Raw genomic sequence first — 20445 nt, forward strand, 5'->3', positions numbered from 1 at the left:
TTTTTCTTTCATTAATGCTGTTGTAAGCTACTGTCATTACCTGCATCTCTCTCTCTCTCTCTCTCTCTCTCTCTCTCTCTCTCTCTCTCTCTCTCTCTCTGTCTCATTGTGTCATACAGATTACTGTTAATTTATTATGCTGATCTGTTCTGTACGACATCTATTGCACATCTGTCCGTCCTGGAAGAGGGATCCCTCCTCAGTTGCTCTTCCTGAGTTTTCTACCGGTTTTTTTTCCCTGTTAAAGGGTTTTTTTGGGGGGAGTTTTTCCTTATCCGCTGCGAGGGTCATAAGGAGAGAGGGATGTCGTATGCTGTAAAGCCCTGTGAGGCAAATTGTGATTTGTGATATTGGGCTTTATAAATAAAATTACAATTACAATTACATTTAGGGGCAGTAGTGCCTTACACTACTCATTACTGAAAAAAGCCATTTTTGGCGGTAACGCATTACACCCAACACTGATCACCAACTAAACAATTCCATCACTTAATTGTTCCATTATGGTGGTGGCCATCTTGAAAAATGGCCGCCATCTTGATATTTCAATTGGCTACAGCAATTTTCTTGTCAAGTGACCCATGGAGACTGCTCATGTCAATTTCCAAGCTTGTATCACCAACTGAATGATTATGTCACTTATCCACTCCACTGTAGTAGCCTACTGATAGATCGGTAGAGCTACAGTGTACTATACAGGAATTATAAGATAAATTATGAGATTTAATAAGTCAAACTAGAGATAGGTGGGTTTTCATAATATTAATTTGTTTAATAAGTTTCAGTTTTGACTAAGGCCTCTAAACCATCTCAAAATTACGTCTCTTCTCATATGTGACTTGTTTCCTCTTAATTTTACTTTATGACGTCTCATGACTTGAATTTCTGACTTATAACTTTAACAAACAGGGATTTCCATTACTATTGCTATTTATAAACTTCCCTCGGTTTTGTCTCCCCCTGTGTGAAATGTGTGTCCATGATAAGGAAACTGATAAACAGAACTTTATTTTGAAACACGATTCAACACCATTTGGATTTTCACTATGATTTTTGATTTTCTCTTGGCAGTTGGCATAAGCTGGTTTGTGACTGGATCGGGATGGCAACACAGGTCGTAGATAGGGTGACCATATTTTGATTTCCAAAAAAGAGGACACTCGGCCCGGGCCCGGGATAGCCTACTTAAATGATACCCGCAGTTTACTCAAAGATGCCTTATAATTTTAATATATTTAAAGTTTATATGTATGGATAGAAAATTCAGTTATATTACAAAATAATATCTCTCAAAGACAGAAATTCAGATAGGCCCCAATAGGGGACACATACACACACTAGAGTGTGGCTACCCGATCCGAGCCCAACGGGTCCCGATGGTAGGCCTACCCAACGGGTCGGGCTGGGTTTGGTCAAAAATGTAGCTATAAATTGTATTCGGGCTCGGGTCGGATTCGGTCAGCTTTCAGTGAAAATGTAGTGTAAAAATAAATAAAATCCTATTGTCTGTCCTGTTTATTGCTTGGGCGCTGTTATTTACGTGAACACCTGAACATAACACACACAGACACACATTGGCTGTTTGTTTCTACCTCTCTCCTCTCTGGAAGTCTCGGACCTCCAGCTGCCCGCCTCCGCCTTGATTAAACACTGAAAATAAAATAAAAGAGGGAGACAGGTTTTTCCTGTTTTATCTTATTTTGTTTTATTTCTCCCTCTTCTCTCGCTGGAAGCCTCGGACCTCCCACCGCCCGCTCCCGTCTCAAACACAGAGGTCTCCCTCTCCACGGAGCACCCACGGCACACGCCCGGCCTGTTAAATAGCCTGTAACCATAACAACTGTGTGACACAAACTCGACAGAAATATGCGGCCTTGCGGCATAACCTGACATTATCATCAGTTTATAAAACCCCCCCGGACGCCCCGGACAGGACGTGAAAAGTGGACATGTCTGGGCAAAAGAGGACATTTGATCAGCCTAGTAGTAGATGACAGAGCCGGCCCTCCCCACAAGCGAATTAAGCGGCTGCTTAGGGCCCTACGGCCACTAGGGGGCCCCCAGATGGATGCACGGTAAACTAACGGAGTTAATGTGTTATTGATTCCACTTGCCTTGTACCGAGCTCCGTTAATATAATTTTATTTTTGATAGGTAAAAGGCACTTTATTTGACATGCATGTGAAGATATGCTCCAGACAACAGACAACAACTGCTGATGTTGTGTTATGATATTGTTTGTGATGTACAAGGAGTAGATTGCCACATAAGTGTTTGATAATTTTGGTAGCTTAAAGGGACATTGTGTAACATTTTCAGTTGTTTATTTGCAAAAATCACTGTCATCACTGGTGTACTGTTACCTCCACCAATAATCTGACTTATTCTCGTAAAAGGAGAATTTTGGATTTCTTTGTAAAGGATATACCTGGGCCCACTCATCATACTCACTTGGAAGCAGGGTCATGACCTGTGCTTGTGCCTTGTCCTAGGGAAATAAGTAAATGAGATATTAATTTCACATATACAGTACAGGCCAAAAGTTTGGACACACCGTCTCATTCAATGCGTTTTCTTTATTTTCATGACTATTTACATTGTAGATTCTCACTGAAGGCATCAAAACTATGAATGAACACATGTGGAGTTATGTACTTAACAAAAAAAGGTGAAATAACTGAAAACATGTTTTATATTCTAGTTTCTTCCAAATAGCCACCCTTTGCTCTGATTACTGCTTTGCACACTCTTGGCATTCTCTCCATGAGCTTCAAGAGGTAGTCACCTGAAATGGTTTTCCAACAGTCTTGAAGGAGTTCCCAGAGGTGTTTAGCACTTGTTGGCCCCTTTGCCTTCACTCTGCGGTCCAGCTCACCCCAAACCATCTCGACTGGGTTCAGGTCCGGTGACTGTGGAGGCCAGGTCATCTGCCGCAGCACTCCATCACTCTCCTTCTTGGTCAAATAGCCCTTACACAGCCTGGAGGTGTGTTTGGGGTCATTGTCCTGTTGAAAAATAAATGATGGTCCAACTAAGCAAACCGGATGGGATGGCATGTCGCTGCAGGATGCTGTGGTAGCCATGCTGGTTCAGTGTGCCTTCAATTTTGAATAAATCCCCAACAGTGTCACCAGCAAAACACCCCACACCATCACACCTCCTCCTCCATGCTTCACAGTGGGAACCAGGCATGTGGAATCCATCCGTTCACCTTTTCTGTCTCACAAAGACACGGCGGTTGGAACCAAAGATCTCAAATTTGGACTCATCAGACCAAAGCACAGATTTCCACTGGTCTAATGTCCATTCCTTGTGTTTCTTGGCCCAAACAAATCTCTTCTGCTTGTTGCCTCTCCTTAGCAGTGGTTTCCTAGCAGCTATTTGACCATGAAGGCCTGATTCGCGCAGTCTCCTCTTAACAGTTGTTCTAGAGATGGGTCTGCTGCTAGAACTCTGTGTGGCATTCATCTGGTCTCTGATCTGAGCTGCTGATAACTTGCCATTTCTGAGGCTGGTGACTTGGATGAACTTATCCTCAGAAGCAGAGGTGACACTTGGTCTTCCTTTCCTGGGTCGGTCCTCATGTGTGCCAGTTTCCTTGTAGCGCTTGATGGTTTTTGCGACTCCGCTTGGGGACACATTTAAAGTTTTTGCAATTTTCCGGACTGACCTTCATTTCTTAAAGTAATGATGGCCACTGGTTTTTCTTTAGTTAGCTGATTGGTTCTTGCCATAATATGAATTTTAACAGTTGTCCAATAGGGCTGTCGGCTGTGTATTAACCTGACTTCTGCACAACACAACTGATGGTCCCAACCCCATTGATAAAGCAAGAAATTCCACTAATTAACCCTGATAAGGCACACCTGTGAAGTGGAAACCATTTCAGGTGACTACCTCTTGAAGCTCATGGAGAGAATGCCAAGAGTGTGCAAAGCAGTAATCAGAGCAAAGGGTGGCTATTTTGAAGAAACTAGAATATAAAACATGTTTTCAGTTATTTCACCTTTTTTTGTTAAGTACATAACTCCACATGTGTTCATTCATAGTTTTGATGCCTTCAGTGAGAATCTACAATGTAAATAGTCATGAAAATAAAGAAAACGCATTGAATGAGAAGGTGTGTCCAAACTTTTGGCCTGTACTGTATATCATAACGACTGAAGCTCCGGTATCAGCAGTGTTTCTTTCCCTGGGCGAAGATTTTGCCAGAATTTTGAGATTGGCACAATTTGTGACATCCCCCAGCACAGTGTGCCAACACACTCATGGCCCCAAGGATTAGGGATGCACCGATCCGACTTTTTCAGTTCCGATGCCGATACCGAAGCTGGGGTCTTACGTATTGGTCAATACCTGATACCGATCCAATATCATTGTTGATTTAAGAAGCTACAAACCTGATCAAGACGAACACACTAAAGGCATCGGGTGTGACTACACCTTTCTTTCCTGAGACAAAATATAACAAGATTAAACAAATAATGCAATGAACCATTTATTTGTTACAAAAGTAAACAATTGTGCAACAGCAGCAATAACTTATGCATCAGCATTTAGATTCAAGTGAATTCGTATATGATCTTATTAGAGAGAAATACAAATGTTGCAGCTGAAACTGAATTGGGCAAACATAGAGACAGTAATCATATACACAGTTACCAAATATTCAAACAAATAGTAGTACACTAGAAAGGCAGAGAAGAAGAGGAAATCTTCCTTCCTGTGTGTGCCAGTTGGTTAGTGATTTATTTCTGAGGTTTATCTATTAAAGATAGATTCTGTTTGATTTTTGCAGTTTGATTTTTTCTATTAAAAGAGAATATAACAGTTATAACAAAATAGGATGACTTAGAGGCTAAGTGAGGGAGCATTGCACTGCTGACTCGCCACACAAATGACAAAGCCATTTCCAAGTTTTCCGACAGTATCCCGAACAGTGAACAAACAGGCAAAGCAAGGCAAGGCACGGCAAGATGGTCAAATACCTAGTTTTTTGTTAGTTTAAACGGTCAACAAAAAAATACACTCTCCCTACTCACCCCCTCTCCATGCAGCCGCCGCAGTGAACAGGTGACTATAAGCCCGTGGTCAGGGAGCAGTGATTGAGTGATTGGTGTCAAGCTGGAAGCTGATGTCAGCACAAACACAAACACCAATATCTCAGCATATAGCACCTACAGTGGTGTTATTTCTTTTCTCTTAGATCCTTTCCTGCATTCTGAGCTAAAAACCCAGCAGAGGGCAGCACAGTCCTCTGATGTGCAGCTCCTCTTCTGTATGATTCAGTAGGCTGTTTCAGTCTATTGCACTGCCAGAGGGGGGTTTACACATGAACCCAAGACTAATTGTGCAATACTCCACTGGGAAACCTTTGGTCCTGGCATTCATTTGGATGCTACTTGATGCGCTCCACCCACCTAAACATTGTTGCAGTCTACTACACATGTAAATATTTGGTGCAATTCCATACCAGTCATGACTTGTTGGTGCTCTAAATGCTCACTTAAGCAGCAATGTAAAGTGTTGTAAACAAGCATTTGTGCTCTGTCTAGTCAAATAAACACACAAAGAACATTGAAAATTAGCTGTATTCTGTCTACAAAGTGCAAAGTAGAAAATAACTTAGCAACTGAACATGAGAATAAACAAGTAATCTGGTCAAATACAATAATCAATGAATGTAAACATGTTGACATTTAGTGCAGTCTCACCAATCATGGCCTAGTGCTGATAACTTGAGTAGCCAGGATGGGTGCTCCCTGAAAACAAGCCTTTCTGCTCTCTACTGGATAATGCTTACTTGGCCAAACATACAATAATCAGATATTGTATAAAGGTTCACATTTATTGCAGTCTCTTGCCCCTTATGAATGCTTGTGGACAGCTGAATGCTCACTGAAGCTGCAATGACAAATTCTTTGTCAGGAAGACAAGCGTCTCTGCTCTGTCTGCAGTCAGTCTGTTCCTCCTGTCATCCACAATGTTGGAAACTGTGCTGAACAAACTTTCACTTTCAACACTGGTGCAAGGGGCACATAGGTATTTTTTGGCAGTGGCGTCAAGATCAGGTAGCCTGTGTTTGTTGACTTCCTAGTAATGGTATGGGTTGTCCAAAGCAGCAATGGTTTTCTCGGTTAAAAATGCTTTCAGCTAAACTTCAGGGCTTGAGCTGCAGTGTGTATAAAAGCTCCTGCTCTACGGAGTAAAATCGTTTTTTGACAGCTTCCAGCAGTGTTTTTTTCATCGTTTTGATGCCAGCATCTACCTCACCTTCCCTGGGCAGGATGCGCTTGAGGACAGTGACAGCAGGAATTACATCAGCAGAAGAAGCAGTGGATGAGCTGACTTTTCTTGTCAGCTCCTCAAACGGTTCCAACATAAGGCTAGTTTTTTCTAGCAAGCCCCACCGGTTAGTTGTCAATGTTGTCAGCAGGTTGAAGTCAGCAGCATAAGCTCCTAGGATGCGCTTCTGCTCCAGGAGACTCTGGATCATCAAGTACGTGCTGTTCCACCGTGTTTTTACGTCTTGCTGTGAGCATTTCGGTTTGAATTTACATCTGGACTTGGATGTCATTTAACTGTGAGGAAGCTAAAGGAGACTTTTTAAAATGCTTTACAATCGCTCTGGCGTTTGCGACTGCGTCACTCACACTTCTCTGAGACAGCAGGCCCTTGTTGACCACCAGCTGTAGTGAGTGGGCATAACAGCCTAAGCTGCTCACTCCCATCTTGTCCATGGCCTTTTCCATATTTTTTGCATTGTTCCTTAGAATAAAATGCACTTTGCTAAGCAGAATATTCAGCAAGCATTGCCTTGATGGCAGCCGAAATCCTGTCGCTGTTATGGGAACCGGGGAAATTCTTCGCTTGCAGTACAGCACTGTGAGGTGTCATATTTGTGTCTAGCCAATGGACAGTTAACCACAGCTTACTTCTCTTACTTGTATCATCAAGGGGCTTGGGAGCATACCGGTGATAGTGCCTGTTCCTTGGCCAGTCGCATTGGGTGTTATCATGGTGTATTACTGTTACCCACTTTTGTTTCAACGCCTTGGCACCACCCTCACAAGTTTGTGCACTCCACCACAAATAAATTGTCGTGGATGGAATCCAGTATCCTAGGCCTTCACATTCCATCCTCTTAGCAGCAGTGGTCAAATTTTACACTCCTTTTGCCACATGCTAGGGATCAACGCCGTGGTGTTTTTCTGGATGGCAGACCCTCATTTCTTTCACGATTTGTGGATGTCTGTCAAGGAAATGGAAGAGACCTTCAGTCTCGTCTATGGTTTTTAGAGCTTCCTTGATTCCCATGGAATTAGAGCTCGAAACCTGGGTGAAGCCTATTACCTTGAAGTCCACAACCTTTTGCCTTCACACATCTAAAAATGTTGTCACTACCAAGCTCTGCGGTAGCGACAAGGATGGGAGACAAGATGAGTTTTTACCATGAAAAAATAGATATTTATTTACAAAAGACTCAAATGAAGGTAAATGTGGAAGTCAGTAGTCAGTAGTGTAAGCATGTGTGGATGTGTGGAATTGTATGGCGCAAACAAAAGAAGAAAACAGCAGCAGCAGCCGTGCCCATGCTCCGACCAGAGAGAGACTGAAGACAAGCAGGAAGGAGCTTTTAACAGAGACACACCCATCAGGCTGATGACCCTCCGCCCTGCGTCCTGCAAGAGAAAGAACAGCAGCAAAAAGGCAGGGACAACTAGTGGAGCGGAGGGGTCATCACAAAGTGTACGTGCAATATTTGGCTGAGTTAAATACCTTGGAGTTTGGCTTGATCCAACACTATCCTTCAAACATCACGTCCAGACCATTACAAAAAAACTCAACCGTAACCTCGCTACATTATATCACTCAATAAACTGCTTCACCTTCCAGATCAGGAAAAGAATAGTCTCCCAGCTGTTATGACCCATATTAGATTATGCAGACATTGTCTATCAGAACACTTACGACACACATCTCCAGCCTCTCAACGTAATCTTCAATAGTCTCTGCAGATCTATCTTAAGGTGTCCATTTTCAACTCATAACTGCTGTGTGTATGAAACTCTAAGCTGGTTACCCCCTACTGCAAGAAGACACTACCACTGGCTCCAGTGTATCTTCAAATGTATGCACTTCAATTACCCCACCTATTTAAAACAATACTTAGTACCGTACTCTTCTCTATACTCAATCAGACACATCCAGCAACCATTTATTCTCATTCCCAGAACCAATAAAGTGATTGGCAGAAGGGCCTTCAAATTGAAAGCTGCTTCAGACTGGAACACCCTGCTTGACACCATAAGAACCATCAGCTTTTTTCGTCTTTTTAAAGATGCACTCTTGCCTCAACTTAAAACATCATGTCAGTGCTTCTAGTGGTGGTGTCTTCTGGCTGTTCACTCTGGCTCCTTTTCCAGACTTGTCTGTGTTACGTCCAATACAGTATATTGCATCATAGTGTTGTTCTATAGTGCATATTGTGTCTGTGCTGTACTATGTCGAATTGTGTCATGCTGTACTATGCCATGGTTGCTGGATGTATGGTGGATGGATGGGCTTTGGGTTTTTGGGCGAATGGGTATTAAAGAGATTCTGTATGTCTGCTGTCATGACTGTATATGTTCAATGTGCTTTATGTTTTATGTAGGACCCCCTCGAAAACGAGATGGCTGCTCATCTCAAGGGGCTATCCATAAATAAATTTGAAACTTACTACAGAACTGTTCAAATTTAGCAAAATGGATGCCACTGAAGAAAACTGACGCTGTCAAAAGCAGGTTTCCTGCCCCTTTGGTCCCACTCTGAATAGGCTGCGACAGCCATCTGTAACAACAGCTGTTAGCACATGTGAGCTTTAATGTCAACTGTAATCCTTGATTTTGCAGCATCTTTGTGTCTTCGTTGACAATTAAGGAGCCACACTTAAAGCAACACTGAAGCGATTGTTTCCTCAAAAAACAAAAAATCTCTTTTATGGGTATTAGTTGAAGCTTGTGATTCCTTGGTGCTTTGAGTGGGCTCAGATCAACTTACATTGTATTAAGAATCATCAGATTATCTGTTCCGTGGCTGACTCTCCTCAGTAAATTCATCACCTGAGAGGAAGGGATCCTGGGAATGATCGTGCTCTTGTGCTTGTATGGCCATCTCAGTTTTATGTTGACCTACGTAAACATCAGGGATGGGAATCGCGAGAGGACTCACAACACGATATTATTGTGATATGCTGAGTACTGAGATAAATATATTCCAAAAATAAATTGTAAATATATTACCTTTTTTTCCAGCTGCAATTTATTTCCCCAAAGGGAAACTTTGCCAACATCAGTTTTACCCCCTAAAATAATTTTTTTTAGTTTCTTCATCTAACTTTGGTTCCTTTATATTGCAGCAAAATGTGATGCAGACCAGACATTCTGACCAACGCCATCATAAAACCTGTCAAAAATGCTGCAGTCACCTGACAAACTGAACTGTTGGCCGACTTAATGCCCTGTGCGAGGCCAGTGTTTGAACATGCTGCGATTTAGCCAATCACAATGGAGGGGGCATGGCCGAGACGTGCAGGTGTCCCCAGGAAATGTGTACCTACAGAAACAGCAAGCTCCGCATCCATAGCGACCGCTCCACCCAAACGCCGTCTCATCAACGTGAAAAAAAATATTTTTTTCCAGCGGATGTCTTAATTACAACATGATTGAGCTAACTGGAGTAGTTTCATGTCGTATCCGAAAACAGGAGGCTTTTAACAGATGACGTCCTGATGTTAGCTTTGCTAACTGTCCCTGTCAGCTGCAGCCACTGCTGCTTTCTAGACATCGTGATTTCCTATAACTGAATAAATACCACACATAGCAACACAAAACTGCTTTGCTAGCTCAATCATGTATCTAAGATATCCGCTGGAAAAAATATTTTATTCACGGACAGTTTATTGAGTTATTACCTTATTTTTATACAGTCTATGGTTATTACAGACACTGCTAACGGCTAACGTTAACAGCTAACGGTTAGCCCAGCTAATCTATGATAACCATGTTAATTACAAAACACACAGAAATAGTAATGTTTGTTCAATCATTGTGTTTATAGACTTTACAAACATCAGATTAGTCTACACGGTGATATAGTGACATGAAAAATGTGATATATAGCTAAACTCTGCTGGTTTTCTACCCAAAGTATTTGTAAACAACACGGCGATTCCCTGGGGGCACCGCCGGAAGTGAAGGGCGTGAGCGATCGCCGTGGCCCCTGAACTTCCGTTAGTCGAAAAACTCCAGGCTGTGCCTCCAGAGGTAAAGGAAGAAAAAAAAAAAAAAAAAGTTTTGTTTTTTTTTTTTTAATTGATGGATTTCCAGATTGTTATTTTAGTACCAGAAATGTTATTAATGTGTATTTGCAAAAATTAATAATGTGTAATAAAAGATCGATACGTGGTGTTGTCATGCAAAATATCGTGATACAATGCTGTTTCGATTTTTTCCCCTACTGCTAGTAAATTTGTGTCTTTTTTAGTCATTTTTTATATATTTAATATATTTGTAGTCTTTTTGTGTCTCCTTGTGATTGTTTTGTCTTATTGTAGTTGTTTATGTCTCTCTGAGGTAATTTTATGTGCCTGGTAGGCAGCTTCAGTAATCTATCCATGGTCACATAGAGAAAAGTTTTTTTTTTTGTTGTTTTTTTCTCACCAGAGCAAGAAACCATGGAAGGCATTGCATTCACTGTATAAATAAAAAAGAATTGTCGCCTTATCTCGTAGTTACGAGATCTTACATTGTATTTATGATATCCTGATGTTGCACTACAAGGCCTTTCGTTGATACTGTAATAAGGTTAACGTTAGCTGATTTGTAAAGTGAGTCCACCAAGAAACACAAGGACAATACTTCCAATCAACGTCTGTCAGAATAAAAGCATTACATCTGTAGACTACAGAAGATGGAAGACTACGGATGAGATAAGGTCTCTTAATTCCGAGATCCTGATGTCATAATTTCAAGATTTTATCTTGTAATTACAAGTTAATGTACCGATTTTTATTTATTTATTCAGTGAATGCAATGCGCTTCCCTAAGGAAGAGTCTAAAAGCCAGGTTGAAAGTATGGCCTTTGGTAACAATCTGATACAGGAGTGATAGAGAATCAGCACCTAGGATTGGAGGGTGTGTGAGATGTACATGAACAAATAACAGGACCTGATGAGAGGTAAATAGAAGACACTTTTTGCTAACAGGTGGGTACTTCAATAAGCACAGCTTTTTAAAAGATTTTAATGATGAATACTTTTTAAAAGCATTCACCTTAAACAAGTTCAGAATGAGTCCAGTCTAGTCAGTCTCCAGTCTCATCAGTCCCACCAGAACGCCAGCGTTCCACCCACTTTTTGAATGCGCTTATGTTTGAAATGTATTTTCCTGTCAATAAAGGCCACTCCTTACCCTGTTTATGAAGCTCAGTCTAAGTTCAATCAGGAAGACTTTCTTTATGCTTCATTCATTCACAATTCATTATGGGTGCTCACTCTTCCATTTTAATCAATCAAATTGTGCCATGATCTCTATCAGCCAATCATGTTGCCACTGTTAAACTTTAAATAAATTCTCCTCTCTTTAGGTGGAATCGTCGCACCCTCCCCGATCCCAATCAACTCCATTCAACTTGTCTAGAGCTCAGGGCAAGCTCATCAAAAGTGCACTCCTCATCACATCCAGATCCTCAGCTCCCTCTTCATCTCATCACCACTACTTCCACCACCAGCACTAGACTCCATAGGGGGTTTTCCCCAATCTACTGTGACTTCACCACCTCCCTTGAAATAGAGGGTTGACATCACAATGGGGTCTAATCACCATACATAATTAACATTTCTAGTACTTTTGTGCATAAATATTCTTTTACTCAGAATGAGTCTCTCCTGATTGAACTATTTTATTTTGCTATGTGCTTTTGCTTTCCACTTTATTTTTCACCAACATACCTTACTCTTACCTCACTCTGTTCTTCTCTCTTCCCATTACAGTTAATTTTGTAGTTCAGTGATTTTAATACAAAACTGGATTTGTAAAGGTTTAACCTGCCAAGCTGTTATCCATTGCTATGTACAATGATGCAGCAAACAAAAAAGTGCAATGATTGGACTGACAAAAAGAGGCAGCACTCAAACCTCCTTTGGGGTTTATTGATGTTTAGGCTTCAGCCCTGGAGTAAAAGTTGCTTTGAGTTGTTTGTTGTTGCACTTCATCATTTTTCACCTGCGTCATTTGTTAGTTACAGAGTATAAGCCTATGGCTGACAAAAGAAGAATGAACAGTGGCTAATAGCCAGACATTTGTTGACATTTACCAGTATCATTAATCTGTTACTGCCTCCAGAGTTACAACACATCCGATACATATTTACACTCTGCCCTTAGTGTGTATATCTCACCTACTCATATCTATACTACTGTCTATACTTGTACTATTTCTGCACTTTATAGTTCAGTAACTGCTACTAATGTGTCATTTTGCTTACTGTATCTTAGCGTATTCATTTAACACTGTTAATACAGTTACAGACACTGTAGGTATCTTAGCATATTTATATCCAACCTTTACTATTTATTCTACTGAATATAGTCTATACATTACTCTGCAGTTTACTGCTAGATGCTTAATTGCATTGTTTGCTTAGTACTTTAACTTTGTGCAATGACAATAGTATGATCTCATCTAATCTGATATTGTCTAGAGAGAAACATGATATGCTACAAATCCTTTAGTGTAAGATCCCCTATTACAAGCTTTTAAGAATTACCTGCACATTCAAATAGGTGACCTGAAAATTACAGAGAAGTCTGCACTGCGTTTAGATTTTGAAACCAACCCCATAATAGTGATGGGCAAGCTGACACTTCACAAGAGCTAGCTCAAAGCTCAATTCACACAGAATAAAATCAACTTGTATAAATTCAAAGATTACAATAAGAATTTTAAACTCACAGTCACAGTTCACAGTCCCCAAAATGACTCAGTAAACATTAATTTCTTCCACTTTTCTAAGTGAGCAGCTCCAAGCTTTTCTCCAAGTAGAACCTTCTCCTACTTCAAACACTGCACTGCCCACTTCCCAAACTGTGATTAACTGTATATTAATATCAGACAGAGACATACAGAATTGTGCAGGCAGTGAGAAAAAACATGCAGTAAATGCATACTGTAGATGGAATGGAAATTTTTTTGCCTGCATGAACCAAATTATCAGTTCAAAAACATAAAGTACAAAATTTATATTTTTCCAAGCAGGCTGGTCCAGGCCCCACCGCTGCCTTCATTACAGTTGCTATAGCAGGAAGATGCAGTATGATTTCAGTTCTGAAGAGCACACAATTTAGAGAAAGCAATACTTGGAAAAAAAACTGTGACTGCTGGCTGGAGGTCTTCCCCCTTGCTAATGATTTCTTGTGACCATTATTCACTCACAGATATTTCCAAAGACTGGTCAGATGCTTCAACTTGATATGTCATTTCAACTTTGTTGCTGACACGGCTGATGTTCAGACTTGTTTTTTTACAGTCTTGTGGGGCACAGTTTACATAGTGTGAGATTTTTTCCTTTAAAATATATACTAATTTATTCATTAATGTCCTTTAAATATGCATATGAACTGGCTTCAGCAGAACTGGTAGCTGCGTTGTCTACTTGAGCTAGTTTTGCCATTTTCTCATAGCTTAGCTTGCTGCATTTTTGGGGATAACTTCAATGTGGTGAAAATTAATTTTGATGTAGAGTAACTGGCTTAGCTCATTACATTTCCTAAGGAGTTTGCCTAACACTGGTGTCACAGGAGGAAATAATGTTACAACTGACCCCACCCTCCCCTACTAGTTGAGCTCTCTTTCCCCACAGACTGATTATATTCACTCGCTCTCTTCACCCTCTCTTAAATTTACTTCCATTGTGATAAAAAACGTGATCTCTGAATATAATAATATAATAATGACCCCCCCGTCTCTATCTTTCTCATCCCAGTCTTCAGTATCTCACTGCCTCCCCGCCGCCTCCCACTTGAACACTCTGTGCTCCCCCTGCACAGACAGTACCTAAGGAAGATCTTGATGTTGTTTGGCGTGTATCGGATGATGCTTAGTGTTACATCTAGCGGGGGATTCTGTCCTTTCCAGCGGGAGTAGGCGACTCTCCACGTCGTTTCAGGAGGACCAGACGTCGGGTAGCCTACCTGTCCTCAAAGACCCCGCCACCATGGATTTCTCCTTCATGGCAACGCAGGTACACCCGTCGCACTTTATTTCTGCTTTTCGTCCTCCTCATTAAAGTGAGGGGTAATATTATGGAGCTATATTTGTGTCTTTATTACATGCGAGAAAATAAATGATATGAGAGGGAAAAAATGTTTGAGAGGAAAAAAAATATTTGAGAGAAAAAGTTTTCACACTGATAGCAAAAAATAATATTTGAGACTAAAAAAAGTTTTGAGAGAAAGTATTTTGTCATAGAATATGAAAAAAAACAATTTGAGATTTAAAAAATGATTTCCAAGAAAAAAATTCTCTCAAAAAACTTTTTTTTTACTCAGATATTATTTTTTTGCTATCAGTGTGAAAATATTTTCTCTCAAAAAAAATTGTTTCTCTCAAAACATTTTTCTTCTCTCTCTCAAAACCTAACTCTTTGCTCTCATGTCAGGATTTTGCTCTCACTGTGAAAATAATGTCATGGGCAGGGCCACGTTCCTATTGGCCAGTCTCAGCTGAATTGACAGCTAGGTGAGGATTGTCTTGGGAGTTGAATTCAACTGAATCATTCATCCACCATGGTGGATTCACCGGCATAGATGTGCTGTGTTACACACAATTGATGGGTAGCTAGCTGAGCAAGTTGGTTATCAAAATCATTCCTATAATGAATCCCTTTTCTCAGCTAACGTTATTTTACCGAGATTGTGTTAATAACTGCACTAGCCAACTAGTGTTAACTTAACATCTAGCTAGGTTATCCCATTAGCGTTACTTTACTACGGTGCTTTTCTCTTCCAGCATTCCATGTGTGGCAGGGTGAGCGCCGCTACACCTCCGCCCTTAATTGGCATCAGCTGGGTCTAATTTCCAGTTGTCGGAGCCTAATTGCGCAGTGGTGGCACCTGCGTTATTTGGTCTTCCCCTCATGGTGCGCTCACTTCTACCTGGCGTTTACCTGGCGAGGGCTGTGTATGGTGTGCTCCGGTTGGCGTGCTTTGTGTGTGTCGTGCTCCGGTTGGCGTGCATTGTGTGTGTCGTGCTCCGGTTTCTGTACCCAAACTTGGGACTCATAAGGTAGGCATGGGTGCTGCAATGTTTGTGAACTGTTAAAGTGTATTATGGTGTCACAGCTGCTGTGACTCTTGGCTCTACAACGGCTTTGGCCGTTCCTGTTGTGTGCAGCTTCGGAGGGGACTTTGAAAAGTGTGGTGTCTGCTCTTCCTCACTGCGAGACGGTGACTGGGTTTGAGCTGTGCGCTGTGCGTTAAGGTCCCTTTGCTCCGGTAAGCTCGCTGTGTTTTTTGATTTCTACTTCTGCTAGTACTGTTAACTTTATGTTAACAGGTTGTCCTGCTCTCTGTCCTGCTGTAGCTGAGGCCACAGCTTGTGGCTTCTTCTCCTCCTCTGTGCACTGTGTGGGGCTGCAGGCTGTGATGTGGGCCGTCAGCTGGGCATCCTGAAGGATGGCTATCCACGACCTCCAGCCCTGGTGCGGCCGCTCCATTTTCCACTGCTGTTCTGCCGGTTTTCCACAGACTGATGAAAGCACACTGTAACGCGGCTGTGCATTCATGTGGCTTTGGATCTCTGTGTTATATTTGGAAGTCCGTCTCCTGTCCCCATATTTACCAGTGTACGAATCTGTGTGACCTTCTGTTGTTAAGAGTAGTCTACAGGTTTGAGTGTATTCCCTGGGGTGCAATTCCACAGGTGTCGTTGTTGGTTCATTTCCCTCTCCTCTCCATTTGGCCACACATGCATAACATTAATGTAAGCATATCCGCTCCCAAATAACGCAGCACATCTATGCCTGTGAATCCATCATGGTGGATGAATGATTCAGTTGAATTCGACTCCCAAGACGATCCTCACCTAGCTGTCAATTCGATTGAGACTGGCCAATAGGAACGTGGCCCTGCCCATGACATTATTTTTCACAGTGAGAGCAAAATCCTGACACCAGAGCAAAGACTTAGGTTTTGAGAGAGAGAAGAAAAATGTTTTGAGAGAAACAATTTTTTTTTGAGAGAAAATGTTTTCACACTGATAGCAAAAAAATAATATTTGAGAGTAAAAAGATTTGAGAGAGTTTTTTTTTCTTGGAAATCATTTTTTAAATCTCAAATTATTTTTTTTTAAAATTCCAAGACAAAATACTTTATCTCAAAACTTTTTTTAGTCTCAAATATTATTATTTTTTGCTATCAGTGTGAAAACTTTTTCTCTCAAATATTTTTTTTTCTCTCAAACATTTTTTTCCCTCTCATATCCTTTTATTTTCTCACATGTAGTAAAGACACAAATATAGCTCCATATAATATGCATTGATACAACAAACAGGTAGCCTATGTTTGTGACTCTGTTGGACCTTTTTTCTTCTTCAAATACAGCGGTAAATATTTTTAGCTTTGATTGATATATTAACCAGATGGACAAGTTCACATTTTCACTTCACACTGCGCTGAACCAAGTCAATTACACTATGACATCTGAAATATGACTTGTTACTAATAAACATGCTGCATCTGTTAACATTTGTTCTGTGAACAAAACTTTAGTCCATCTTTGCCAAGCCAGTCCCACATGCTGAATAATCCACAGGGTCTAGATATAATAATCTGTCTTGATACCATAGCAACTAGTTAATAGTTGCATCCTAAACCACAGCTGAAATCACCTATTTCACATGGGGGGCATTTTATAAACACCTTCTGCAATCCAACCCTCTGGGGAGTGGACTCTGTAGCACAACTATTTTTCTTTATATTTCTTATCAATATATTGGGGGGATCATTTACACAGACTCCAGGGGTAGGCTCTGCCTTAAGACCCTCTCCACTGGCACCCTGTGGCTTTGACCTAAAATTATCTGGAAATGTTTTTTTGACATTCAGATTTTCATTTGTCATTAATGTAGGTTGAGAGTGATTATTGCATTCTACAAACATGTTTAGCATACAACATCGAATCAAAAAATATCTTCCTAGCAAGGCTAGCTCTGGATTCCAAATCTAAAGAAGATATAAACTTGGAGGAAAACAGAGGATTTAATAGTGTGTGGACTTGTTTCACCATCAAAGTTAAAATACACTGAACAAAAATATAAACGCAACACTGTAATCATAATCAATAATCATGCTGTCTAATCAGCATCTTGATATGCCACACCTGTGAGGTGGGATGGATTATCTCGGCAAAGGAGAAGTGCTCACGAACACAGATTTAGACAGATTCGTGAACAAAATGGGAAATGGTCTTTTGTGTATGTAGAAAAAGTTTTACATCTTTGAGTCCAGTTCACGAAAAATGGGAGCAAAAACAAAAGTGTTGTGTTTATATTTTCGTTCAGTGTAGTTAAAAATAGCCCAGTGCATGTAGCCACCATGTAGTAAAACATATCAATAAATAATCATTAAGACCTATTCGTCATGTTGATGGGCAAATTTGGACTTGATAGGCTTATACCTTTATTCAAATATGTTTTGCGTCTCCAGACAGACTTTTTTTTTTTTTTGGCCAATAATGGCTTTTTTAATAGTAAAGGTTGCGGACTCCTGGTCTTTTCCTTGACATATTACCACCTTTTAAATGTAATGCGTATGATGCACTGTGCACTTACACCAACATGATGAGCTACGGTTAGTTAAACTAAATAGGTGTATCAAATTTTCTAACTTGTTGACATCAGTATAGGTCACTTTAAGTATGTGACTATGGATGGATTCACCTGCTGTTTGGCCTGTGATTTGTATTCATAAACAGGCACATTACTTGGCACATGGTTTGGTGTGTTGCAATATAACTGTTTTAAGACCTATTTAGGAATATGCTTTCTGTAAGAAGAATGTCAGTAAAATAGTAAAGGGTCTTAAACACTTCTGTGAATTAAACCTTCCCACAAACAGAGCCAAACAGGTAGTCTTTTATGGCAATTTTAGAGGATGAGCACTCACCTCCTCAGGAACAGGTGGCATTCATCAGGCTGATGATGACGATGCAAAAATATGCATCTATCAGCCACCCGAACCAGACCTGACCTGCAAACCACCAATCCTATACATCACTGTAGCACAATTGGTAGGACCGAGAACTCAAACCTCAGACAAGGACAGAGACATGAGGACTCTCCAAGGTGTGTGTGTTTGAGAGAGACGGAGAGAGAGACAAAGAGACAAGGGTTGGCGAAAGGTTGACACTTAGAACGTGCTTTGTCACTTTTTCACCCGCCTGCTGGAACCTTTGATATTTCTATCGTGTTACCAGTGAAAACAGCTGTCAGCCCAGCTGATGTGCCTAATCCGCAAACTTCACATTTATTTAAAAGCTAGTATAGCGTTGTGTCACTGTCATGATGGTGGATGCTAGAGGATGCCAAACATCTAATAACTCAAGAGCATTTAAAGTCCAAAAGTCAAACTTAATTAAATAAAGGTAAAGGAAATCCTTTCCAGTATTCACAACATGTTGTTCTGTAAGTAAATATTCTGCTTCGATTCATATTTGATGCCGTTAAAAAAGAAATTCTTCCACTGTTACAATCCACTCTTGAGAGGCACACACTTGCATTGACAAACAGCACCATAAATTATACTAATGACAGAAAGTTCTGCAAACACAGTGGTTAAGTTCAAGTTACAAAATTGTTTTAATTATTCTATTTATGTTACTATAACAGCTGAAGAAACAGCCTATTATGAGCATTTGTTTATGAGATATCCTAACAAAACATTTTTAGGTGGCTTTTTGTTAGTTGGCGTTTTTAGGTAATTTGAAGTAAAAAACAAAAAATCTTTTAGATTTATTAGTTAAAGGTAGGGTCTAGAGGATTTTCCAGTTGCTGTTTTTAAACACACATTCAAATTTGGCCTCTCCTATCAGGCTCAACTCTGTCGGGTGTATGGAGCCCGGAGGTACGGAAGAAGGCTTCACAGAAGAGGTTCAGGCAAGGCTCGTGCTGGTGCACGCTCGGACACGCTCAGGCACGGCACCTGTGCTCTCTCATTGGCTGGGGAAATCTCCACCCAGAAGCTGTCTGAGCTCACAAAACATCAAAATACAGTTAAAGGGCAGAAGCTCTGCAAACAGAGTCACCACCACACATGAGTAGAAGCCCATAGGTGATGATTAAGCAGGATTTCATTTGTATATGTCTATCTTTTGTTTTGTTTGTTTTGTATGAATATTTATTTACATATTAAGTTGTATATTTTCAGGAATCTGATGATTCTTGTTACATTTTAGCCCATATGAACACATATAGAGCATCAATCAATCAATCAATCAATCAATCAATTAATCAGCCCAATATATAAAGCCCAATATCACAAATCATAATTTGCCTCACAGGGCTTTACAGCATACGACATCCCTCTGTCCTTAGGACTCTCGCAGCAGATAAGGAAAACCCCCCTAAAAAAAAACGTTTAACAGGGGAAAAACAGTAGAAACCTCAGGAAGAGGGATCCCTCTTCCAGGACGGACAGACGTGCAATAGATGTTGTACAGAACAGATCAACATGATACAGTAACAGTAATCCGTATGACACAATGAGACAGAAAGAGAGACAGAGACAGAGAGAGATGCAGGACAGACGGTAATGACAATAGCTTACAACAGCAATAATTAAAGTAATAATATAATTAATATTACAGGCTATTTTGGTACAATATGTTGAACGTATATATTAATATCTGATAGTATACATATGTGCCAATAATCATATGTGTGTAATGCATCTGACAGGACCACAGCAGCAGCACAACCACACACGTCACACCATCCAGGCACCACTGTGATATAAGTTAACCTGTGAGACAGTGGAGCACAAAGGCTCCGGAGAAGAAGCCGAGTTAGTGACATGCAGTATGGCCGAGTTAGCAAGATGCAGTAACAGGACATGAGAGAGAAAGAGAGAGAGAGAGAGAGAGAGAGAGAGAGAGAAGGAGAGAAGGTGCCCGGTGTATTATAGGGGGTCCCCCGGCAGACTAGGCCTAAGTCAGCCTAATTAGGGGCTGGTACAGGGCAAGCCTGAGCCATCCCTAACTATAAGCTTTATCAAAGAGAAAAGTCTAAAGTCTAGTGTTAAATGTGGAGACGGTGTCTGCCTCCCAGACCGCAACAGGAAGGTGATTCCACAGGAGAGGAGCCTGATAGCTGAAGGCTCTGGCTCCTGATCTACTTTTGGAGACTTTA

General features: G+C 40.8%; 2 protein-coding genes across 2 annotated transcripts in view; both read left to right on the forward strand.

The window, feature by feature from the left end:
- The window catches only part of LOC125897606 (putative nuclease HARBI1), a 66245-nt gene extending 54403 nt beyond the window's left edge, over window positions 1-11842 (forward strand). The window contains exon 8 of the mRNA XM_049591001.1: window positions 11629-11842. Within this exon, the coding sequence (XP_049446958.1) occupies window positions 11629-11842 (214 nt within the window). The remainder of the gene's footprint in view (window positions 1-11628) is intronic.
- A 2264-nt stretch (window positions 11843-14106) lies between these two features.
- The window catches only part of LOC125897426 (uncharacterized protein C14orf132-like), a 61609-nt gene continuing 55270 nt past the window's right edge, over window positions 14107-20445 (forward strand). Inside the window, exon 1 of the mRNA XM_049590764.1 lies at window positions 14107-14283. Within this exon, the coding sequence (XP_049446721.1) occupies window positions 14257-14283 (27 nt within the window). The 5' untranslated portion in view covers window positions 14107-14256. The remainder of the gene's footprint in view (window positions 14284-20445) is intronic.

The sequence above is a fragment of the Epinephelus fuscoguttatus genome, linkage group LG11, assembly GCF_011397635.1.
Source record: "Epinephelus fuscoguttatus linkage group LG11, E.fuscoguttatus.final_Chr_v1".
NCBI lineage: Eukaryota > Metazoa > Chordata > Actinopteri > Perciformes > Serranidae > Epinephelus > Epinephelus fuscoguttatus.